Source organism: Haematobia irritans, chromosome 3 (genome assembly GCF_050003625.1).
Source record: "Haematobia irritans isolate KBUSLIRL chromosome 3, ASM5000362v1, whole genome shotgun sequence".
Taxonomy (NCBI): Eukaryota; Metazoa; Arthropoda; class Insecta; order Diptera; family Muscidae; genus Haematobia; species Haematobia irritans.
The window spans coordinates 24,894,490-24,921,513 of NC_134399.1; the positions used below are offsets into that span (position 1 = coordinate 24,894,490).

The 27,024-nt window shown below is 28.4% G+C and overlaps 2 protein-coding genes across 5 annotated transcripts in view; both read right to left on the bottom strand.

Moving 5' to 3' along the window:
* Window positions 1–12,187, bottom strand: part of LOC142228362 (5'-nucleotidase-related protein-like) — a 70,318-nt gene extending 58,131 nt beyond the window's left edge. For 2 of the 4 annotated variants that reach the window (XM_075298769.1, XM_075298772.1), the window contains exons 1-4: window positions 11,858–12,187; window positions 5,890–6,115; window positions 5,620–5,817; window positions 1,126–1,531 (exon numbers count right to left, since the gene is read on the bottom strand). In XM_075298769.1, the coding sequence (XP_075154884.1) occupies window positions 1,126–1,531; window positions 5,620–5,817; window positions 5,890–6,115; window positions 11,858–11,985 (958 nt within the window). In that variant the 5' untranslated portion in view covers window positions 11,986–12,187. The remainder of the gene's footprint in view (window positions 1–1,125; window positions 1,532–5,619; window positions 5,818–5,889; window positions 6,116–11,857) is intronic. The other 2 variants (XM_075298770.1, XM_075298771.1) reach the window with 2 other exon arrangements.
* A 5,222-nt stretch (window positions 12,188–17,409) lies between these two features.
* Window positions 17,410–27,024, bottom strand: part of LOC142229027 (5'-nucleotidase-related protein-like) — a 28,872-nt gene continuing 19,257 nt past the window's right edge. The window contains exons 2-8 of the mRNA XM_075299558.1: window positions 25,762–25,987; window positions 25,495–25,692; window positions 25,022–25,427; window positions 18,287–18,444; window positions 18,124–18,220; window positions 17,697–18,054; window positions 17,410–17,628 (exon numbers count right to left, since the gene is read on the bottom strand). Of these exons, the coding sequence (XP_075155673.1) occupies window positions 17,535–17,628; window positions 17,697–18,054; window positions 18,124–18,220; window positions 18,287–18,444; window positions 25,022–25,427; window positions 25,495–25,692; window positions 25,762–25,987 (1,537 nt within the window). The 3' untranslated portion in view covers window positions 17,410–17,534. The remainder of the gene's footprint in view (window positions 17,629–17,696; window positions 18,055–18,123; window positions 18,221–18,286; window positions 18,445–25,021; window positions 25,428–25,494; window positions 25,693–25,761; window positions 25,988–27,024) is intronic.

Genomic DNA, 27,024 nt, shown 5'->3' on the forward strand with positions numbered 1-27,024 from the left:
CCATTGTGATACCACAGTGGTGAACTTCTATCTTATCACTGAGTGCTGCCCGATTCCATGTTAAGCTCAATGACAAGGGACCTCCTTTTTATAGCCGAGTCCGAACGGCGTTCCACATTCCAGTGAAACCACTTAGAGAAGCTTTGAAACCCTCAGAAATGTCACCAGCATTACTGAGGTGGGATAATCCACCGCTGAAAAACTTTTTGGTGATCGGTCGTAGCAGGAATCGAACCCACGACCTTGTGTATGCAAGGCGGGCATGCTAACCATTGCACCACGGTGGCTCCCTTATTAAACCAAGAATTACTAACAAAGTAAATAAAAATAAAAAAATAAAATAAAAATTACATTTTTAGCACTTCATACAGTGGCAGTAAGACATATTCTCACAAGGGACCGTTTTACATTCAAATATAAATATCTCACAGAAAAAAATATCACCAGAATATTTCCAATTAAAAAGTTAATTGAAGTTGAATGTTTTTTCAATTAATAAATTAATTGATACAATTAACTTTTTAATCAAGGTAGAAACATTAGGTTAATTAAGTCAATGATTGAAAATTTTAAAATTTTTAATTAAAAAATTAATTGATAGAATTAACTTTTTAATCAAATTCAGAAGACGAAGTCAGTTAAAAAAAGTTATGAACATTTCTTAATCAAAATAAAAATTCTAAGCCAATTCAGAAAGTAGTTGAAAATAGTTACCTTTTTTAATAAAAAATTAATTGGGGTTTGGATTCAAAATCAATTAAATTTTTAATTGAATCAATTAAAAAATTAATTGAAAATTGCTAATGACATCAATTAATTTTTTAATCAAGGATTTTTTCTATGCCCAATTAAAACTGTGATTGATACTATCATTTTCGTGATTGAAGACATTTCAATTAAAAAATTAATTGGATCAATTAATTTCGTGATTGAATCAGAAAAATATTTTTTTGTGTGCTGACATAATTTTATCCTCTCCAAATGTTCTAATCGCTTATTATACAAAATTGCAATAAGTATATTAAACCAAACTATGTGTTAGTCACTTAAAAATTTGTGGGAAAACATATACCAATATAGGAGAAACATGAATATTTTTGGTTTTAAACAAATGTTACGACTTACCTTCTGGCACCTTATTATCCATATACAAAGGTGCTCCTTCGAAATCCACTACATTGCCTTCATCATCGAAGAAAACTGTTAAATTGCCTACATATTTAGCATAAGCTCCTGCTTGCACAATTAAAACTTTTCGACCCGAACTATGATCAATAATAGTCGGATAGTCTCCTTTAGGTTTATCAGGGCCAGGAGGATTATCACCAGTATACAAAAATGTATGAGAATGAGAGCCAACAATTACATCGACAACAGAGCCAGTTTTTTCAGCAATTATCTTATCCACATCATAACCACAGTGAGATAGGACTATAATTATATTAGCACCTTGATCTTTTAATTTAGCAGCTTCTTCCAAGATGGATTCACTTTCGTTAAGGAATATTAATTTGCCTGTATTGGCTAGATCCTGGGAAAGAAAAGGGGTAGGTTTAATTGATCATGTAAACAATTGGTCCAAAATGAAATGGAATTTTCCATAGAATTTACCAAATAAATTTCTTAAGGGAGAAGAAAAATTCGATACCGACGGGGAATATAGCAAAAAATGAAAATTGATTGAATGAAGGAAGTACTATGCTGAAATCAATTCGGTTCCCGCCATAATCAAAATTATTTTATACCATTCATAATATTTTGCAAAAACAAAATCAACTGCAATATCGACATCGTGTAATTTTACTTCAAACTGCATACTGATCTTTAACATTGGTTTGGACCGGTAGAATAAGGCTATCATATCTTCCTTTGCAGATCGGCAACAAGATCTCAATGTTACCGATCAATTGCGGTGAAATCACTTTGGTTTCCGCAATGATCAAAATCATCCTTTAATCGACATCGCCGTTCATTATATTTCCAGAAAACCCCACATATACTGTATTATCGACCAGCAAATTACGGTAGAGCCACTTAAATAAGCTTTGAAACACTCAAAAATATCACCAGCTTTGCTGAGAGGGAATAAACAACTGATGAACACATTTTGGTGTTCGCACGAAAATGGGATGGGCATGCTAACCATTGCATCACGGTCTTAACTTTCTCAAGTGGGGACAAATTGAAATTATCGATAACAAAGATACGAGGTGTATTCGCAGTTGTATGTGGCCTTTATGATTAAGGTGAACCTCTATAGTACTAAGCTGAAATTAATTCGGTTTCCGCAATGATCAAAATTATCTTATAGTCGATAATGTCACTTATAATATTTTCCAGAAAAGTAGGTCTCAATGTTACCGCAAGCGGTGAAACCACTTAGGTTTCAGTAATGATCAAAATCATCTTATAATAGTGTCGCCGTTCTTAATATTTCCAGAAAACATGGATACTGTGTTATCGATCATGAAGTATGAGACGGGTATGTTAACCATTTCATCACGGTGGCATGGGAAAGAAATTGAAAATATCGATAACAAACGCACTTGATACTTTCGCTAGCATAAATAGTCACACATTTCTAAGGGATAGCATACACGGTTGCCAGTCGTGCCAAACATAATCTATCAAAATTTGAAGAAAATTTTAAACAAATCTACCAAATTAACAAAAAAATCCCAAATAAATTTGAAAAACATTTCCTCTGTTGGTTAAGCTACTCTTTTAGTTAGTCAACGCATGGTTTTAAGCTGAAAATTTTGTTCTATAGAAAATTTTGTCAAGATTATATTTCTATAGAAAATTTTGTTAAAATTTCTATAGAAAAGTTTGTCAAAATTTTATTTCTATAGACAATTTTGTCAACATTAGATGTCTATAGAAAATTTTGTTAAAATTTTATTTCTATAGAAAATTTTGTCAAAATTGTATTTCTATAGAAAAATTTGTCAAAATTTTATTTCTATAGAAAATTTTGTCAAAATTTTATTTCTATAGAAAATTTAGTCAAAATTTTATTTCTATAGAATATTTTGTCAACATTTTTTTCTACAGAAAATTTTGTCAAAATTTTATTTCTATGGAAAATTTTGTCAAAATTTTATTTCTATAGAAAATTTTTGTCAGAATTTTATTTTTATAGAAAAGTTTGTCAAAATTTTATTTCAATAGAATATTTTGTCAAAATTTTATTTCTACAGAAAACTTTGTCAAATTTTATTTCTATAGAAAAATTGTCAAAATTTTATTTCTATATTATATAATTTTTTTTTAATTTAATTTTTATAAAAAATTCTCAAAATTTTATTTCCATAGAAAATTTTATTTCTATAGAAAATTTTGTCAAAATTCCTTTTTATTTCTATAGAATATTTTATCAAAATTTTATTTCTTATTTATTTTGTAAAAATTTCATTTCTAAAAAAAATTTGTCTGAATTTTATTTCCATACAAAATTTTGTCAAAATTTTATTTCCATACAAAATTTTGTCAACATTTTATTTCTATAGAACATTTTGTCAACATTTTATTTCTATAGAACATTTTGTCAAGGTTTTATTTCTATAGAAGATTTTGTCAAAATTTTGTTTCTATAGAAATTTTTGTCAAAATTTTATTTCTATAGAAAATGTTGTCAACATTTTATTTCTATAGAAAATTTTGTCAAAATTTTATTTCTATAGAAAATTTTGTCAAATTTTATTTCTATAGAAGAATTGTCAAAATTTTATTTCTATATTATATAATTTTTTTTAAATGTCATTTTTATAAAAAATTCTCAAAATTTTATTTCCATAGAAAATTTTATTTCTATAGAAAATTTTGTCAAAATTTTAGTTCCATAGAAAATTTTGTCTAAATTTTATTTCTATAGAAAATTTTGTCAAAATTTTATTTCCATAAAAAGTTTGTCAAAATTTTATTTCCATAAAAATTTTGTCAAAATTTTATTTCTCTAGACAATTTTATCAAAAATTTTTTTTCTATAGAAATTTTTAATTAAAATTTTATTTCTATAGAAAATTTTACCAAAATTGTATTTCTATAGAGAATTTTGTCAAAATTTTATTTCTATAAAAAATTCAGCCAATTTTTTTTCTATAGAAAAATTTGTCACATTTTTGTTCTATAGAAAATTTTATCAAAATTTTTTTTCTATAGAAAATTTTGTCAAAATTTTATTTCTATAGAAAATTTTGTCAAAATTTTATTTCTATAGAAAATTTAGTCAACATTTTATTTCTATAGAAAATTTTGTCAAAATTTTATTTCTATAGAAAACCTTTGTTGTTAGCACCTAATTTTTTTATATTTATTTTCATAAATTATTATGATTGTAAATCTTGTAATAAATAAATAATTTTATTTCTTTAGAAAATTTTGTCAGAATTGTCTATAGGGCATTGCCCAAATAAATTTGACTAGCATACTCTTCATCTGTTGGTTAAGCTACACTTGTAGTTTAGTCAATGCGTGGCTTTAAGCTGAAATCAAAAACAACAATAAGAATTTTATTTCCATAAAAAATGTTGTCAAAATTTTATATCTAGAGAATATTTTATCAAAATTTTATTTCTATAGAAATTTTTATAAAAATTTTATTTCTGCAGAAAATTTTGTCAAAATTTCATTTCCATAGAAAATTTTGTAAAAAATTCATTTCTAGAAAAAATTTTGTTAGAATTTTAGTTCCATAAAATAATTTTGTCAAAATTTTATTTCCATACAAAATTTTGTCAACATTTTATATCCATAGAAAATTTTGTCCAGGTTGTATTTCTATAAAAGATTTTGTCAGAATTTTATTTCCATAAAAAATTTTGTCAACATTTGATTTCCATAGAAGATTTTGTTAAAATTTTATTTCTAGAGAAAATTTTATCAAAATTTCATTTCTGTAGAAAATTTTGTCAATATTTCATTTCTATAGAAAATTTTGTCAAAATTTCATTTGTATTGAAAATTTTGTCAATATTTCATTTCTATAGAAAATTAGGTCAACATTTCATTTTTATAAAAAAATTGTTAGAATTTTATTTCCATAGAAAGTTTTGTCAAATTTTTATTTCCATAGAAAATTTTGTCACTCGAAGACCTCTAACGAAATTTCCGCTACCCATAATAAAGACATTGCTATATTTGCTAAAGAAAATCCGTTAGACATTGTTATCGATTGTTTACATTTTGCTTCCAAAAGATATACATAGCAAAACTGCATTATTGGCATGTTACAAGGAATTTCGCAAGAGCTGCATATCGGGCTTTAGAACTATATGCATTTTTACTGGAAATGCGTGTCAGTTGTTAAATCCGTAAATTAACGAAGAAAATGAAATTGTTTGCCAGCATGAATAATTGAAATTTTTACAGATATTTTGTAGCAGAAAATCGAGATTTCGTGCCAACACTCATAAAAAGTTAAACCTCTTGAGCACAATTTAACTCTATTTTAGTTCATGGAGTCTTATGTTTTGAGAAATTTTTTTGGCCTTTAATATTTTTTTTGAGTACGTTAGTTAAATTAACTAAAGAAGAAGAAAAAAGCTGTCAAAACAAAATTTTGCGATTTGAGACTCTCTATGTCTATGAGGGTACTATCAACGATTCAAAAATACCTACATAGGTAGTTTCCAAAATCACTCCAATAACACCAATCTTGCGTCCACTTCGTTCAATAATCATTGAAGGTTTATATTTTCCAGTCATAGTTGGTTCATTGGTGGAATCAATATTGGCCACCAACATTGGACTATCTAGGGTCTCCAAGAAGGGAACAACACCATCAATGCCATGATCAAATTCATGATTTCCCAAAGTCTAAAAAACAAACAATGATTAAGATTTGTTATTAATTCAATTGTATTTTAAGATAAATATTAAATTGTTCACCATTGCATCGGCCGGCAATAGATTAAGAAATTCCTTAGTAACATTCCAACGTCCAATATTATACCACAATGATCCTTGGAAACTATCACCTGCATTAAAATATACGGGATTTTTATCTTTTTGTTGCTCCAGCAGATTTCGCACTGTATATACAGTGCGGGCATATCCTCCTATACATTCTGCAGATGCTTCACAAGCACCACCGGATGTGTCGGTGGGTTCATATCTGCAAAGAAATGAATATAGAAAATTAAGTGGGACTAATTTAAAATCGATTTTCAATCGAAGTAATTTTAAATAGAAAATTTTCTTATTAGTGATAGGAACATTAAAAATCGAAAATTCGATTATAAGTTGTCATGATTTACGCTCACTATGATTTTTTTTTGGACATCAATGATGTCTATTCGAGTCTGTTTTGTTGTACGAAGTATACATAGTGTACTGTAGTACATGCAATAATATAATGGTTAATTTATTAGCCTATTGTTACTGATTATTTTTATGGTTTATGGAAACGTGAAAATGTTGTCCAAAATTGTTGGGAAGACAGCTGTTTCGAATTTCCACATCCTCATCAGTTCCCTTTTATTGGACGATCTACACATTTCAATTATTAGACAATATTGGTCAGGCATTCTTCTCTTGCAAAGAAAAATCTTGAACCAATGTTGGTGTATTCAAACAAACGAAACAAACGGTCACGTCAATAAACCAAACCGAATTATACTTTTTGAAGATTGGCATGCCGATTATACAATAATCGATCTTGTTTATTGTCGTAATCTTTATCACCATGTACATGTTCAAAATTGTATTTTGGTATTTTATTTTGATAAAATATTATTAACAATTACAGTGCCACACATAAGTATTGGCACAGCACTTTATTATGCCATAACCCAAATAGTGTCTGCAAAAAATGTGCCTAACAGAAATATTGATTTTAGGCCCTTTAAAAATATACCGATCGATTCAGAATCATTTCCTGGGTCGGTTTAGCCCTTGGTGTCCATCCGTCTGTGCATGCACATAAAAAAAATTTCCGATTCGATCACGAAATTAATTGATCCAATTAATTTTTTAATTGAAATGTCTTCAATCACGAAAATGATAGTATCAATCACAGTTTTAATTGGGCATAGAAAAAAATCTTGATTAAAAAATTAATTGATTTCATTACCAAATTTCAATTAATTTTTTAATTGATTCAATTAAAAATTTAATTGATGTTGATTGCAAACCTCAATTAATTTATTATTAAAAAAAGGTAACTATTTTCAATTACATTTTGAATTGGCTTAGAATTTTTATTTGGATTAACAATTGATAGTTTGAAATAAAAAATTTAATTAAAATTTAAAAAAAATGTTCATCACTTTTTTAACTGACTTAGTCTTCCGAATTTGATTAAAAGTTAATTGTATCAATTAACTTTTTAATTAAAAATTTTAAAATTTCCAATCATTGACTTAATTAACTTAATGTTTCTATCTTGATTAAAAAGTTAATTGCACCAATTAATTTATTAATTGAAAAAAATTTCAACTTCAATTAACTTTTTAATTAGAAATATTTTGGTGATATTTTTTTCTGTGTGTATTTGTTGTTCGCAGTATTCCGGTCGCTATTATTAACGATTTTGTACAAAGTTGATGAAAAAATGGAGAAAATTAGGTACAGATAACATAAAAAAATAGTCCATTCAATGTCTTGGTGACTTGATGTTGTTAACAAACATAGAGGAATCCCCACCAAAAACTCATTTAGAACTACCTGTGCCAATCATTTTGTTCGTCAAAAACTTTGCCTTTTCAAATTTTTTATAATCTAAAAATTTAAAGAACAAAACAAAAAATGCTAAAATGCCATATATTTAATGCAGTTACAATCCGAATTAACCCTCTAGTGCCCAAAATAATCTATTAACATTTTATTTCTATGGAAAATTTTGTTAAAATTTTATTACTATAGAAAATTTTGTCAAAATTTTATTACAATAAAACATTTTGTCAACATGTTATTTCTATAGAAAATGTTGTCAACATTTTATTTCTATAGAAAGTTTTGTCAAAATTTTATTATTAAACAAAATTTTGTGAAGATTTTATTTCTATAGAAAATTTTGTCAAAATTTTATTTCTATGTAAAATTTTGTCAAACTGAATTATATACGTATTTAATCGGCCTTTTTATACCCTCCACCATAGGATGGCGGTATATTAACTTTGTCATTCCGTTTGTAACACATCGAAATATTGCTCTAAGACCCCATAAAGTATATATATTCCGGGTCGTGGTGAAATTCTGAGTCGATCTGAGCATGTCCGTCCGTCTGTTGAAATCACGCTAACTTCCGAACAAAACAAGCTATCGACTTGAAACTTGGCACAAGTAGTTGTTATTGATGTAGGTCGGATGGTACTGCAATTGGGCCATATCGGTCCACTTTTACGTATAGCCCCCATATAAACGGACCCCCAAATTTGGCTTGTGATTGTTCTAAGAGAAGCAAATTTCATCCGATCCGCCTGAATGATGGTGTTGGTATATGTTCTCTAATGACCATGCAAAAATTTGTCCACATCGACCCATAATTATATATAGCTCCCATATAAGCCGATCCCCAGATTTGACCTCCGGAACCTCTTAGAGGAGCAAAAATTCACCCGAACCGGTTGAAATTTGGTACGTGGTGTTAGTATATGGTCTCTAACAACCATGCAAGAATTGGTCCATATCGGTCTATAATTATATATAGCCCCCATATAAATCGATCCCCAGATTTGTCCTCCGGATCCTCTTGGAGGAGTAAAATTCATCCGATCCGGTGGAATTTTGGAACATGGTCTTAGAATGTGATCTCTAACAAACACGCAAGAATTGGTCCATATCGGTCCATAATTATATATAGCCCCCATATAAACCGTTCCCCAGATTTGATCTTCGGAGCCTCTTGGAGGAGCAAAATTCATCCGATCCGGTTGAAATTTGCAACGTGGTGTTAGTATAAGGCCGCTAATAACCATGCCAAAATTGGTCCATATCGGTCTATAGTTATATATAGCCGATCCCTAATCACACAAAAATTGGTCCATATCGGTTCATAATCATGGTTGCCACTCGAGCCAAAAATAATCTACCAAAATTTTATTTCTATAGAAAATTTGTCAAAATGTTATTTCTATAGAAAATTTTGTCAAAATTTTATTTCTATAGAAAATTTTGTCAAAATTTTATTTCTATAGAAAATTTTGATAAAATTTTATTTCTATATAAAATTTTGTCAAAATTTTATTTCTATAGAAAATTTTTTCCAAATTTTATTTCTTAGCAAATTATGTCAAAATTTTACTTCTATAGAAAATGTTGTCAAAATTTTATTTCTATAGAAACTTTAAACTTAATTATATACGTATTTAATCGGCCCTTTTGTAGTTTAATATGTACCACGTATGGACTATATGGTATATATTACGTTGTTAGGAAGTTTTATAATAACTTGCCATCGGCTTCAGTAGACTTTTCTACGCAATCCATGGTGGAGGGTACATAAGCTTCGGCCTGGCCGAACTTACGGCCGTATATACTCGTTTAATTTTTTATAATCTAAAAATATAAAGAACAAAACAAAAAGTGCTAAAATGTTACAGTCCGAATTAACCCTTTAATGCCCAATCCCGCCTTTAGGCGGGCTTAGTTAAATGAGGAAGCTTTTCGTAAAACACACCTTAAGCTAACAAAATTTTTTTATTGAATATTTAATCAGCTGACAAAAAATGGGGCATTAGAGGGTTAAAATATTTTTATATCCTCCATATACAAACGTATATAAACTATATAAATTATATATAGCCCCCGTATATGGGAGACACCGTGGTGCAATGGTTAGCATGCATACACAAGGTCGTGGGTTCGATTCCTGCTTCGACCGAACACCAAAAAGTTTTTCAGCGGTGGATTATGCCACCTCAGTAATGCTGGTGACATTTCTGAGGGTTTCAAAGCTTCTCTAAGTGGTTTCACTGCAATGTGGAACGCCGTTCCCACTCGGCTATAAAAAGGAGGTCCCTTGTCATTGAGCTTAACATGGAATCGGGCAGCACTCAGTGATAAGAGAGAAGTTCACCAATGTGGTATCACAATGGACTGAATAGTCTAAGTGAGCCTGATACATCGGGCTGCCACCTAACCTAACCTAGCCCCCATATAAACCGATCCCCAGATTTGACCTCCGGAGACTCATGGATGAGCAAAATTCATCCGATTCAGTTGAAATTTGGTACGTGGTGTTAGTATATGGTCTCTAACAACCATGCAGGAATTGTTCCATATTGGTCTATAATTATATGTAGCACCCATATAAACCGATCCCCAGATTTGACCTCCGGAGCCCCTTGAAAGAGCAAAATTCACCCGATTCGGTTGAAATTTGGTACGTGGTGTTAGTATACGGTCTTAACAACCATGCAAAAATTGGTCCATACTGGTCTTAATTATATATAACCCCCATTTAAACCGATCCCCAGATTTGACCTCCGGAGCTCATGGAGGAGCAAAATTCATCTGATCCGGTTGAAATTTGGTACGTGGTGAAATTTGGTACATTGCGCTAGTATATGGCCGCTAACAACCATACCAAAATTGGTCCATATCGGTCTATAGTTATATATCGCCGATCTCCAAAAATAATCTATCAACATTTTATTTCTATGGAAAATTTTGTCAAATTTTTATACAGTGTAAACTTTGTCTTATTAAAAATATTAAACATTTAATTTCCCTGAGGACGGACAACGATGGTGTTCGCAATATTGGAAAGAATTAAAAATAAAACACTATAAAAAACTAAGATTTTATTTTGTTTTATAAGGAGTACTACCAAAATGGTATAAAAAAATTGGAAGGTCGTTATAATCGTTGTATCGCTCTTGAAGGGAACTATGTTGACTAATAAAAACGAATTTTGACAAAAAAAATGTGTTTTTCTTTGTTAGACCGGGGACTTATCAGACATCCTGTTAAGTTTGTTAAAGATTTTCTCAAAATATTAAACTATTATGTCAAAACCATTGTACCATACATCTGATATCGGCTCAAAAATTTCTACACGAAAGGTACTAAATCATTCGCGGGCGTACTACGGTACTGACCAAGGTGTAAAAGTATTGAAAAAAGTACTATAGTACTACATTTTCCATCCCTGCTTCGTAAGGTACTAAAGACATTCTTGCAATTTTTAACTCCAATTTTTTCTTCAAACTGCAAAATTTTCGTTAACAAGTGGAAAAAAAAAATAAATATGACTAAAAAATTGTCTTAAATTTGTTGAAAAATTTGTGATATCGGCGTGATGTCAGTTATTGCAATACTGTTTAGTTAAAATTTTCTAAAAATAATCTAAATTTTCTAATATTAACAAAAAATTTACTTCATGGTGGGTTCACTGTTTTTTCAGTGTATAAAGACAAAACGACTCTATCGACTTTTGGATAAGAAAGAAAAAATTTATATCAGAGAAATGCATCTTCTATGTCAAGCAAAATTCGCATTCGTATTTTAAAGACATGAAATCTTTGGCCTCACGACCATATTTTATCCAGTGTAGCTTTACATATCACCTTTTATATTCATAATTCACTTACTACAATCATTTTTTTAGTTAAAATTAACCCAGCATCAAAAATATCGTCAATATTCATTTTGCTTACTTTCGGGAGCTTCATGTAGCCATTTTTACAATAATTTTTCCATAATTAACTCCCGTCATACTGCTTCCAATTCTTTTTCTTGCAAACTTTTAAATATTATCTAATTTAAGATTCCGAATAACTTTCAAGACATATGACTAAAATAAAATCGCGCATAATATTTTAAGACCATTGTATTTGCTGGTGTAGCTCGTGCCATGAATTATTAGTGCACCATATGAAATGTTTATTTAATTGAGCGCTAAGCAAATTCATACCTTGCATGAAAATCGTTTATGTGGATTATTGATAATGGAAATAATTCCGATTTCGTGTCAGCGGCAAATGCAGGGGCTATTGTAATGCCATTTAACAAAAAAGCCACCAACAAAAATTGTGATTTCATGGTTTTTGTTTATTAGCCGATTTTTCAATGCCGGTAAAGCTCCCGCAATAAAAATCGATGAAGAAGGTAGAGAGGGGGTGGAGGTGATTTTCGTCTGTCGATCACTAACTTGGTGCGTATACCAAGACTTATTTACAATAACTTTCCGCGAATCACGACGTCGTTGTTTATCCACAACGTTTGAGTTGAGAACTAAAATCCACCAGCCGGTCATCGCAAGTAGTTAGTCTTTTTTTACTGGCATTCTTTTCAATCAGTGGGTTTCGCCCTTATGATTGTTTTTATTTCTTTCTCATACCCACATCTCGCTCAGTAAGTCTCTTGGGATTTTTATAGAGTTTGCTTACTCTGATGAATTTAATCAAATTCGATTCGTGTACTCAACTCGAATACACAGGTATCAGAATTTGTATTATGGGTAATTGAATTATCGCTAAATTGATAAAGTTAAATTCAGTGTTTGTTTTATTTTACAGGTTGAACAGTGGAGATTTATTTATAATCATTATGCTCACGGGATATGTACAGAGTTGCCAGTATTTGTCTAGTTCTTATCCCCAGATTGGAATTCTTTTATCCACACATGTATTTTTCTTTCAAAAAAGCTAGATTTAGTGGGCAAAAGCAAAATTTCCTATAGAAATGAAATTTTGACAAAATGTCCTACAGAAATGAAATTTTGACAAAATTTCCTATAAAAATGAAATTTTGACAAAATTTCCCATAGGAATGAAATTTTGACAAAATTTCCTATAGAAATGAAATTTTGACAAAATTTCCAATAGAAATGAAATTTTGGCAAAATTACCTATAGAAGTGAAATTTTGAAAATTTCCCATAGAAGTGAAATTTTGAAAATTTCCTATAGAAATTAAATTTGGGCAGAATATCGAACAGAAATGAAATTTTAACAAAATTTTCTATAGAAATGAAATTTTGACAAAATTTCCTATAGTAATGAAATTTTGACAAAATTTCTTATAGAAATAATATTTTGATAAAATTTCCTAGAGAAATGAAATTTTGACAAAATTTCTTAGAGAAATGAAATTTTGACAAAATTTCCTATAGAAATGAAATTTTGACAAAATTTCCTATAGAAATGAAATTTTGACAAAATTTCTTATAAAAGTGAAATTTTAACAAAATTTCCTATAGAAATGAAATTTTAACAAAATTTCCTATAGAAATGAAATTTTGACAAAATTTCCTAGAGAAATGAAATTTTGACAAAATATCCTATAGTAATGAAATTTTGACAAAATTTCCTATAGAAATGAAATTTTGGCAAAATTACCTATAGAAGTGAAATTTTGAAAATTTCCCATAGAAGTGAAATTTTGAAAATTTCCTATAGAAATTAAATTTGGGCAGAATATCGAACAGAAATGAAATTTTGACAAAATTTCCTATAGAAATAATATTTTGATAAAATTTCCTACAGTAATGAAATTTTGACAAAATTTCCTATAGAAATCAACTTTTGACAAAATTTCCTATAGAAATGGAATTTGGACAAAATTTCATATAGAAATGAAATTTTGACAAAATTTCATATAGAAATGAAATTTTGACAAAATTTCCGTTAAAAATGAAATTTTAACAAAAATTCCTATAGAAATTAAATTTTGACAAAATTTCCTATAGAAATCAAATTTTGACAAAATTTTCTATAGAAATGAAATTTTGACTAAATTTCCTATAGAAATGAAATTTTGACAAATTTTATCTATAGAAATGAAATTTTGGCAAAATTTCCTAAAGAAATGAAATTTTAAAAAAATTTCCTTAGAAATGAAATTTTAGGAAAATTTCTTATAGAAATGAAATTTTGACAAAATTTCCTAGAGAAATGAAATTTTGACAAAATTTCCTATAGTAATGAAATTTTGACAAAATGAAATGAAATTTTGACAAATTTTCCTATAGAAATGAAATTTTGACAAAATTTCCTATAAAAATGAATTTTTGACAAAATTTCCTATAGAAATGAAATTTTGACAAAAATTTACAATAGAAAGGAAATTTTGGCAACATTTCCTATAGAAATGAAATTTTGACAAAATTGTCTATAGAAATGAAATTTTGACTAAATTTCCTATAGAAATAATTTTTTGATAAAATTTCCTAGAGAAATGAAATTTTGACCAAATTTCCTATAGAAATGAAATTTTGACAAAATTTCCTATAGAAATGAAATTTTGACAAAATTTCCTATAGAAATGACATTTTGACAAAATTTCCTATAGAAATTAAATTTTAACAAAAATTCCTAAAGAAATAAAATTTTGATAAAAGCTCCTATAGAAATAATATTTTGATAGAATTTCCTATAGAAATGAAATTTTGACAATATTTCCTATAGAAATGAAATTTTGACAAAATTTCCTACAGAAATGAAATATGGACAGAATTTCCAAGAGAAATTAAATTTTGACAAAATTTTCTATAGAAATGAAATTTTGACAAAATTAAGAAAATTTCCTATAAAATGAAATTATGACAAAATTTCATATAGAAATGAAATTTTGACAAAATATCCTAAAGAAATTAAATTTTGACAAAATTTCCTATATAAAATAAATTTTTACAAAATTTCCTATAGAAATGAAATTTTGACAAAATTTCCTATAGAAATGAATTTTTGACAAGATTTCCTATAGAAATGAAAGTTTGACAAAATTTCCTATAGAAATGAAATTTTGACCAAATTTCCTATAGAAATGAAATTTTGACAAAATTTCCTATAGAAATGAAATTTTGACAAAAATTCCTAAAGAAATAAAATTTTGATAAAAGCTCCTATAGAAATAATATTTTGATAAAATTTCCTATAGAAATGAAATTTTGACAATATTTCCTATAGAAATGAAATTTTGACAAAATTTCCTACAGAAATGAAATATGGACAGAATTTCGAAGAGAAATGAAATTTTGACAAAATTTTCTATAGAAATGAAATTTTGACAAAATTAAGAAAATATCCTATAAAATGAAATTATGACAAAATTTCATATAGAAATGAAATTTTAACAAAATTTCCTATAGAAATTAAATTTTGACAAAATTTCCTATACAAATGAAATTTTGCCAAAATTTCCTATAGAAATGAAATTTTGACCAAATTTCCTATAGAAATTAAATTTTGACAAAATTTCCTATACAAATGAAATTTTGCCAAAATTTTCTGTAGAAATGAAATTTTGGCAAAATTTCCTATAGAAATGAAATTTTGACAAAAATTCCTATAGAAATAAAATATTGAGAAAAGCTCCTATAGAAATAATATTTTGATAAAATTTCCTATAGAAAGGAAATTTGGAAAAATTTCCTATAGAAATGACATTTGGACAAAATTTCCTATAGAAATGAAATTTTGATAAAATTTCCTATAGAAATGAAATTTTGACAAAATTCCCTATAGAAATGAAATTTTGACAAAATTTCCTATAGAAATGAAATTTTGACAAATTTTCCTATAGAAATGAAATTTTGACAAAATATCCTAAAATGGAATTTTAAGAAAATTTCCTATAGAAATGAAATTTTAAGAAAATTTCCTATAGAAATGAAATTTTAAGAAAATTTCCTAAAGAAATGAAATTTTGCCAAAATTTCCTACAGAAATGAAATTTTGACCAAATTTCCTATAGAAATGCAATTTTGACAAAATGTTCTATATAGAAATAAAATTGTGACAATATTGTCTATAAAAAAAAATTTGACAAAATTGTCTATAAAAATTAAAAATAAATTTTCTATAGATATAAAATTTTGATAAAATTTTCTATATAAATAAAATTTTTACAAAATTTTCAATATAAATAAAATCTTGACAAAATTTTTTATAGAAATAAAATTTTGACAAAAATTTCTATAGAAATAAAATTTTGACATAATTTTCTATAGAAATAAAATTTTAACAAAATTTTCTATAGCAATAAAATTTTCACAAAATTTTCTATAGCAATACAATTTTGACAAAAGTTTGGCAAGAAAGAAATGGATTTTTTTACAAAATTTCCTGGAGGAAAAACATTTTGTTAAAAAGATTAAACCGATTTCTCGAAAAAATCCCCAAATATTTCGAAATTCCCCACCAAATCCCCAACTTACAAATTTCGTCCCCATTCACGAAAATATCCCCAAGTTGGGGAAAAATCCCCAATACTGCCAACACTGCATCTGGGGTCCGATAGCTTGATTCGTTCGGAAGTTAGCGTGATTATAATAGACGGACATCGCTAGACCGATTCACAATTTCACCACGACTAGAGTGATCAAAACGGAAGGATAAAAACCGGTAGACCGGTTCATCTTACACCGATCGTAGATTTTCGTGGAAATCACATTTTCGTTGGACCGGAAGAACCGGTGTTTTCAAGGCGTCAACAACGGCTTTCGGTTTTAATATTTTCATTGTAAAATTGCCAATTTAATGACAAATTTACACAAATACATCTGGGTATTTAAAAAAAAACTGCAATGAAAACACTTCCAAATAGATGCAACGTTCATTTAATTAATAACAATTGTGTCCAACTTTCAATAAATTAGGCGATTTTTTTTAGTTGATTTTTATGACAATAAAATTAGAATTTCCTTTGAAAATTACGTGTTTTTATGAAAACCGTTGGGACCGGTTATGCCGGTTAATAGTTTCAAATAATACCGTCCACCGGTTTTGGAAAAAAAGCCCGGGTTTTTAAAACCGAGAAAAACCGACTTTCAAAAAAACCCATGTTTGTGTTACTATTAAACAAACCCTATTTTTCCACCATATATTTTAAAAATCCCAAAGGACAATATCTTTGACGTTTGCGTACGATTTGCCAATCTTGTGAATATATGTACTTCGCCGTAAAATCTGCCAATGTCATATTTAGGTTTCCGCAAAATTGTGTTTTACTTCTGTCTCATTCGATTGTCATCACTAGACTGGTAAGAATCACCAGAAAAATAAATCCACGTCTAGAATATCAATCCTAAATCAATTGTTTTCCATTTCTGATTTTTCAATTGGTTTCATTTTGGGAATCCACTCTCCAGCATTTCTTGTGGAGACATAAAGCAACAGACACTGGGATTTGTTGGCTTGGTGGTAAACATAAGAGACTCTAATTTCTCCTTCAGATTGGTTCTCCCCTCCCGCTATCCAATCCACCTAAACAACCCGGTTTGTTGATCACTCTAACCACGACCCAGAATATATATGCTTTATCAGGTCTGGGAGCAATATTTCGATTTGTTATAAACGGAATGACAAATGCTTTTTTGCATTACATATCAGCCATCCTGTAGTAAAATTAAGACAACGACCAATATTAAAAATATATCGATTTGAATCCATTTGCTGATAAATAGTCAATTCCCCCTTTGTGGATTTTTAATTTACTTTGCTTTGCAACCATAAAAAATCCAATATCCCACGATAATACGAATTAAATTTATTTGAAAAAATAAGGCTTTATATCGAAAGAGCCTAAAGAATACTGTTTTGTTGTTTCACTATAATTAATATTCAATTAAATTTCAAAATTTGTTTTTCTCTATACAACGGTTATGCGTCCCTCCAAACCTTTGTAGATGGGTGTAAAGGCAGCTGTATAAGCCAATAAAGCATCCAAATCGGTGATATAGGGCCTAATGAAGAAAACAAAAAACAAAAATTATTACAAAATAGATGTAAGCCTCGAACAGTTTGCACTTACTGAACATTGGTACCATATTCACGGAACATAGAAAAACCATCACCACCATCTTGTAGGAAATTTGGTGTTACGACACGATATGTTTTACTGGGATCAAAGGGTTCGTAATGGGGAATGGCACAGGCAGCACAACGCACCTTCAAATCGATGACTCGTTCATTCATGGGTTTCTTGAAATCATATGTAACCTTAAGACCAGAAACTTGTAAAAATATATAGGAACTAGTGACATTATTCTCATAATCCACTTTACTGGCGGAAAATTCCAAAGCATCCAACAGCTTATCTCCGGGTAAGTCGAAAGCAGTTAAGATATTTTCGAATGGTGACATGGTAACCAAATGGGAATAACTAAGATCTGAAATTGGGAAACCATGAAGCAAATAGATATAATCGCTTAACAAAATAAAAAGCATTTTCCACTTACTTCCCCGGTATAGAGGTACTCGTAACGCTCCAGTATTTATAAGACCAATGGGTACATTTGTCCAAGCCTCTTGATTGTATGGAGCTAAATTCAAAAACTTTAAATAAAAATTTTTAGAAAAAATTACTTTAACATGTTTAGGTCTTCTTCTTCTTATGCTTACCGCATGAACCATAGCATCCGTGAAAAAGTTACCCAAATTGCATTCTTGATAACTACAAGGAGATTTTAGAAGATCCACTAGAGTTTCTCCTACAATTACTTTGCCTTGGGCATCAATTGTTTCCTTCCAGGGTACCATAGCTGCCACAACATCGGGATCTGAAAGAGGATATTTGAATATTTTGAGAGAAAATCAATATATCAGGATTAATAAAAATCAAATAGAATAAATTTATGAACATATCAAGATAAAAATTTTGTCAACATTTTATTTCTTTAGAAAATTTTGTCAAATTTTTATTCCAAAGAAAATTTTGTCAAAATATTATTTCTATAGAAAATTTTATCAAAGTTTTATTTCTATAGAAAATTTTGTCAAAATGTTATTTCTATAGAAAATGTTCTCAAAATTTTACTTCTATAGAAAATTTTGTCAAAATTTTATTTCCATAGAAAATTTTGTCAAAATTGTATTTCTATAGAAAATGTTGTCAAAACTTTATTTCTATAGAAAATTTTGTCAAACATTTATTTCAATAGACAATTTTGTCAATAATTTTTTTCAATAGAAAATTTTGTCAAAATTTTATTTCTATAGAAAATTTTGTCAAAATTTTATTTCTATAGAAAATTTTGTCAAAATTTTATTTCTATAGAAAATTTTGTTAAAATTTTATTTCGATAGAAAATTTAATGAAAATTTTATTTCTATAGAAAATTTTGTCAAAATTTTATTTCTATAGAAAATTTTGTCAACATTTTATTTCTATAGAAAATTTTGTCGAAATTTTATTTCTATAGACAATTTTGTCAACAATTTATTTCAATAGAAAATTTTATCAAAATTTTATTTCTACAGAAAACTTTGTCAAAATTTTATTTTTATACAAAATTTAAAATTATGTCAAAAAGTTTATTTTCATAGAAAACTTTGCCAAATTGTTATCTCCATAGAAAGTTTTGTTAAAATTTTATTTTTATACAAAATTTTCTCAAAATTTTATTTAGAAAATTTTCTCAAAAATTTATATGTATAGAAAATTTTGTCAAAATTTTGTTTCTGTAGAAAAAGTTCTCAAAAATGTTATTATTTGTATAAATTTTATTTCTTTAAAAAAATTTTGTCAAAATTTTATTTCTATAGAAAATATTGTCAAAATGTTATTTCTATAGAAAATTTTGTCAAAATTTTATTTCAATAGAAAAATTTGTCACCATTTTATTTCTATAGAAAATTTTGTCAAAATTTTATTTCTGTGGAAAATTTTGTCAAAATTTTATTTCTATAGAAAACTGTGTCAAAATTTTATTTTTATACAAAATTTTAAATTTTGTCAAAAATTTTATTTTCATAGAAAACTTTGCCAAATGTTATTTCTTTAGAAATTTTTGTCAAAATTGTATTTTTATACAAAATTTTCTCAAAATTTTATTTAGAAAATTTTCTCAAAAATTTATATCTATAGAAAATTTTGTCAAAATTTTGTTTCTATAGAAAAAGTTCTCAAAATCTTATTTCTATAGAAAATTTTGTCAAAATTTTATTTCTTTTTTACTCATTCGTTTCGTTTTGTTATTGTTGGTTTTTTTTTCCTTTAATCATTGTTGTTGTTTTTGATTTCAGCTTAAAACCACTACAAGTGTAGCTTAACCAACAGAGGAAAATAATGTTTGTCAAATTTATTTGGGCAAAGCCCTATAGACTGCAAGATGGTTGGATGGACGCACGTTTCGGAATTACCACATTCCTCATCAGCATCCTCCACTTGCAGCAAAACTATCAACCAATTATCAGAATAAATTCAAACAGTTCACTAAACCCAAAAGTGAGGCACACTTGAACCTTCCGAACTAAACTATAGCCGGCTTATGCCGGCTAAGCTACACTTGTTGGTTGAGCTACACTTGCAGTTTAGTCAATACATGGTTTTATGCTGAAATCAAAAACAACAACAAAATTTTATTTCTATAGAAAATTTTGTCAAAATTTTATTTCTATAGAAAATTTTGTCAAAATTTTATTTTTATAGAAAATCTTGTCAAAATATTATTTCTATAGAAAATTTTCTGAAAATTTTATTGCTATAGAAAATTTTCTCAAAATTTTATTTCTATAGAATATTTTCTCAAAATTTTATTCCTATAGAAAAATTTCTCAAAATTTTATTTCTTTAGAACATTTTCTCAAAATTTTATTTTTATAGAAAATTTTGTCAACATTTTATTTTTATAGAAAATTTTGTCAAAATATTATTTCTATAGAAAATTTTGTCAAAATTTTATTTTTATAAAAATTTTTTCAAAATTTTATTTCTATACAAAATTTTGTCAAAATTTTATTTCTATATAAACATTTGTGAAAATGTTATTTCTATAAGAAATTTTGCCAAAATTTTATGTCTATAGAAAATTTTTTAAAAATTTTATATCTGTAGAAAATTTTGTAAAAATTTTATTTCTATAGAAAATTTTGTGAACATTTTATTTCTATAGAAAATTTTCTCAAAATTTTATTTCTATAGAATATTTTCTCAAAATTTTATTCCTATAGAAAAATTTCTCAAAATTTTATTTCTTTAGAACATTTTCTCAAAATTTTATTTTTATAGAAAATTTTGTCAACATTTTATTTTTATAGAAAATTTTGTCAAAATATTATTTCTATAGAAAATTTTGTCAAAATTTTATTTTTATAAAAATTTTCTCAAAATTTTATTTCTATATAAACATTTGTGAAAATGTTATTTCTATAAGAAATTTTGCCAAAATTTTATGTCTATAGAAAATTTTGTAAAAATTTTATATCTGTAGAAAATTTTGTAAAAATTTTATTTCTATAGAAAATCTTCTGAACATTTTATTTCTATAGAAAATTTTCTCAAAATTTTATTTCTATAGAATATTTTCTCAAAATTTTATTCGTAAAAAATTGAAAAATTTCTCAAAATTTTATTTCTTTAGAACATTTTCTCAAAATTTTATTTTTATAGAAAATTTTGTCAAAATATTATTTCTATAGAAAATTTTGTCAAAATTTTATTTCTATATAAACATTAGTAAAAATGTTATTTCTATAAGAAATTTTGCCAAAATTTTATTTTTTTCTCAAAATGTTATTTAGAAAATTTTCTCAAAATTTTATTTAGAAAATTTTTTCAAAAATTTATTTCTATAGAAAATTTTCTCAAAAATTTATATCTATAGAAAACTTTGTCAAAATTTTATTTCTATAAAAAATGTTCTCAAAATCTTATTTCTATAGAAAATTTTCTTAAATTTTATTTCTATAGAGAATTCTGTCAACATTTTATTTCTATAGAAAAGTTTCTTAAAATTTTATTTCTATAGAAAATTTTGTCAAGTTTTATTGCTATAGAAAATTTTGTCAAAATTTTATTTCTATAGAAAATTTTGTCAAAATTTTATTTCTATAGAAAATTTTGTCTAAATTTTGTTTCTATAGAAAATTTTGTCCAAACTTTATTTCAAAATGTTATTTCTATAAAAAATTTTCTCAAAAATTTATTTCAATAAAATATTTTAACAAAACTTTATTTCAATAGAAAATTTGGACAAAATTTTATTTCAATAGAAAATTTGGACAAAATTTTAATTCAATAGAAAATTTTGTCAAAATTTTATTTTTATAGAAAATTTTGTCAATATTTTATGTCTATATAAAATTTTGTACCTCTTAGTTGGAGAGGAATATTTGGCAAGTTCGGCAAGGCCGGATATTTGTGCACAATCCATGGTGGAGGATACATCCAACATGGATTGCGTACAATGATATTCTAAAAATGCATCGGAAGTTAAATCTAGGATCGGTTGGTATGGGGGCTATACCTAAAAGTCGTCGGGTATGACCCGTGACGGACGGTCTGTCGACTCAGAATTTCACCACGACCCAGAATATATACACTTTATGGGGTCTGAGACCCATATTACAATGTGTTACATATGGAATGATCAAGTGATACAGGGTATAAAAGGTATGACATTAGGATAGTATGTGAGACTGAAATTTAGGAAGAGAAATGTCTATAACAAATGGAGGTAACATTCAGAGAGCCCTCCTGAAATTCCTTTCCGATAACTGCGCAAAATTATATTGGTCATGAGATTGGACTTTAAGCTCAATGTTGATGAAAGAGCTAGGAAAGTCATATTGTTTTTATACCCTCCACCATAGGATGGGGGTATATTAACTTTGTCATTCCGTTTGTAACACATCGAAATATTGCTCTAAGACCCCATAAAGTATATATATTCTGGGTCGTGGTGAAATTCTGAGTCGATCTAAGCATGTCCGTCCGTCCGTCCGTCTGTCCGTCTGTCCGTCTGTCCGGCTGTCCGTCCGTCTGTGGAAATCACGCTAACTTCCGAACGAAACTAGCTATCGACTTGAAACTTGGCACAAGTAGTTGTTATTGATGTAGGTCGGATGGTATTGAAAATGGGCCATATCGGCCCACGTTTACGTATAGCCCCCATATAAACCGATCCCCAAATTTGGCCTGCGGAGCCTTCCGGAGCAGCAAAATTCATCCGATCCGGTTGAAATTTGGTACGTGGTCTAAGTATACGGTCTCTAACAACCATGCAAAAATTGGTCCATATCGGTCCATAATTATATATAGCCCCCATATAAACCGATCCCCAGATTTGACCTTCGGAGCCTCTTGGAGGGGCAAAATTCATCCGATCCGGTTGAAATTTGGTACCTGATGTTAGTATACGGTCTCTAACAACCATGCAAAAATTGGTCCATATCGGTCCATAAATATATATAGCTCCCATATAAACCGATCCCCAGATATGACCTCCGGAGCCTCTTGGAGGAGCAAACTTCATCCTACCCGATTGAAATTTGGTACGTGGTGTTAGTATATGGTCTCTAACAACCATGCAAAAACTGGTCCATATCGGTCCATAATTATATATAGCTCCCATATAAACCGATCCCCAGATTTGACCTCCGGAGCCTCTTGGAGGGGCAAAATTCATCCGATCCGTTTGAAATTGGGTACCTGATGTTAGTATACGGTCTCTAACAAGCATGCAAGAATTGGTCCATATCGGTCCATAATTATATATAGCTCCCATATAAACCGATCCCCAGATTTGAACTCTGGAGCCTCTTGGATGAGCAAAATTCATCCGATCCAATTGAAATTTAGTACGTGGTGTTAGTATATGGTCTCTAACAACCATGCAAAAATTGGTCCATATCGGTCCATAATTATAAATAGCCCCCATATAAAACGATCCCCAGATTTGATCTCCGGCGCCTCATGGATGAGCAAAATTAATCCGATCCGGTTGAAATTTGGTACGTGGTGTTGGTATATAGTCTAATTAATATAATAATATAATATAATTACATATAGCTCCCATATAAACCGATCCCCAGATTTGACCTCCGGAGCCTCTTGGAGGAGCAAAAGTCATCCAAAGCGGTTGAAATTTGGTACATTTCGTTAGTATATGGCCTCTAACAGCCATGTAAAAATTGTCAAATTTTACTACTATAGAAAGTTTTGTCAAAATTTCATTTCTATAGAAAGTTTTGTAAAAAGTTTATTTCTATAGCAATGTTTGTCAACATTTTATTTCCATAGAAAATTTTGTCAAAATTTTATTTCTATAGAAAATTTTGTAAAAAAATTATTTCTGTAGAAAATTTTGTCAACATTTTATTTCTATAGACAATTTTGTCAACATTTTATTTCTATAGAACATTTTGTCAACATTTTATTGCTATAGAAAATTTTGTCAACATTTTACTTCCATAGAAAATTTTGTCAACATTTTATTTCTATAGAAAATTTTGTCAAGTTTTTATTTCTATAGAAAATTTTGTCAAAATTTTATTTCTATAGAAAATTTTGTCAAACTGAATTATATACGTATTTAATCGGCCTTTTTTTTTGTTTAATATATACCCCTTATGGACTAACTTACAATTTAGAAGACAGTGTTAAAAAGTTGTACGATACCTTGCCATCGGCAAGTGTTATCGCAACCCAAGTAATTCGATTGTGGGTGACAGCCTTTAGTAGAAGTTCCTACGCAATCCATGGTGGAGGGTACATAAGATTCGGCCTGGCCGAACTTACGGCCGTATATACTTGTTTTCTCTTGAAAAAAGACAAAAAGAAAAAGAAGAAATAATTCCAGATCTGCCAACCACAATGAACATTGTTCATAACCTCATTTCAACATTGATTCTCGGTATTGAAGCTCGGCGTAGATAAACTCCTGAGGAAAAGGTTTATTTCAATTTCACCATCAGGTTCCAAACCTGATGGTCAAGTATTTCGTGGTGTTTACTGTAAAGGCCACGATGTTTTTCGATACCAAATTTCATGTGCATCGGGTCTGGATGCTCAAACCGGACCAGGTTCGGTCCAGTGATTGCTATTTGTGCCTGTCCAAGGCGAATAATTTTGCTGGTAAAAATTCCACTGATTCCTTAAGTTAATATTCAATTTATATCCCAGAACAATATTTTATAAGACGAAGTTTGAGCTATCTCCTTTCGCCAGATCTATACTGAAGACTATGGAAATGTGCACTCACCGGTCTGAAACATGTATCGTTAGGCTTGTATAGATTTGTATCTGGTCATTGAAAATACCTAATTGATCCTAAATTTTGCGAAGAAAGCTCGTATAATAATTAAAAAACGCACTTAAACTTCTCGGTAGAGTTCTAATGAGAACTTTTAACTTACCTTCTGGCACATCAGCATCCATATAAATTGGATCTCCTTCAAAATCCACCACATTTCCCTCGTCATCAAAGAAGACAGTTAGATTGCCCACATATTTAGCATAGGCACCTGCCTGTACTATCAATACACGATGACCGGAAGCATGTACTACTTCAGTAGGATAATCACCACGTGGTGTATCAGGACCTGGTGGATTATCTCCCGTGTATAGGAATGTATGGGAATGAGAACCAACAATCACATCAATCTCGGAACCAGCATTAGCAGCTATCAATTTGTCAACATCGTAACCACAATGCGATATTACAATGATAATATTAGCACCCTGGTCTCTCAATTTGGCAGCTTCTTCAACAATGGTATCACTTTCGTTGCGGAATATTAAATTTCCAGTATTGGCAAGGTCCTGGAATTTTAAAGAAGAATTTTTAATATTGTTATTTCTTAAATGTGTACATATACTCAGGCCTTACATAGGTGGTCTCCAAAATGATGCCAATAACACCAATTTTACGATTATTCCTTTCAATAATCATTGAATTTTGGTAGGTCCCAGCGATAGTGGGTTCATTGGTTGCATCCATATTGGCCACCAACATGGGACTGTTTAATGTCTGAATAAATGGAACTACTCCCTCGACGCCATGGTCAAATTCATGATTACCTAATGTCTAAACAAAAGTTATAGATTAGAAACTAATATTTTTAAATATTTAAAATTTTATGTCATTTTTTCTTACCATTGCATCAGCTGGCAACATATTCAGAAACTGACTTGTAACATTCCATCGCCCTATATTATACCATAGAGTTCCTTGGAAACTATCACCAGCATTGAAATATACTGCATTATTCTCTTTTTGTTCTTCCAATAATTGTTTAACCGTATAAACTGTTCTGGCATAACCTCCAATACATATTTCATCTGCTTCGCAATTACCTCCTGATGTATCAGTGGCTTCAAATCTGTGGGCGTAATAAGTTTTAAATTTAGAGATTGAACGCAACGAAGGAATATGATATAATTTTTTAAAGTATAAAAAAAAAATCTACCAAAAAATGGGGAAATTGTATCAAAAAACTACCAAACAAAAAAATTTATTTTACAAATTTTTATTTCTATAGGAAATGAAAAAATGTTATTTCTATAGAAAATTTTGTGAAAATTTTATTTCTATAGAAAATTTTATCAAATATTTATTACTATAGGAAATTTTGTCAAAATTTTATTTCTATAGAAAATTTTATCAAATTTTTATTTCTATATAAAATTTTGTGAAAATTTTATTTCTATAGAAAATTTTGTTAAAATTTTATTTCGATAGAAAATTTAATGAAAATTTTATTTCTATAGAAAATTTTGTCAAAATTTTATTTCTATCTAAAATTTTGTGAAAATTTTATTTCTATAGAAAATTTTGTCAAAATTTTGTTTCCATAGAAAATTTTGTCAAAATTTCATTTCAATAGAAAATGTTGTGAAAATTTTATTTCTATAGAAAATTTTGTCAAAATTTTATTTCTATAGAAATTTTTGTCAAAATGTTATTCCTATAGAAAATTTTTTGAAAATTTTATTTCATATAGAAAATTTTGTCAAAATTTTATTTCTATAGAAAATTTTGCCAAAATTTTATTTCTATAAAAAGTTTTGTCAAAATTTTATTTCGTTTTGTTTGTTATTTTTGGCTTCTCTTCAATCGTTATTGTTGTTTTTGATCTCAGCTTAAAGCCATGCATTGACTAAACTACAAGTGTAGCTTAACCAACAGAGGAAAAGTATGCTTGTCAAATTTATTTGGGCAAAGCCCTATAGACTGCAAGATGGTTGGATGTACAGCTGTTTCGGAATTACCACATTGCTCATCAGCATCCTCTACTTGCAGCAAAACTATCAATCAATTATCAGAATAAATTCGGGTAATTCACTCAACCCAAAGTGAAATACACTTGAACCTTCCGAAAAAGGGTTTAATAGTCGTCTACTGCCTAAACAAATTTGC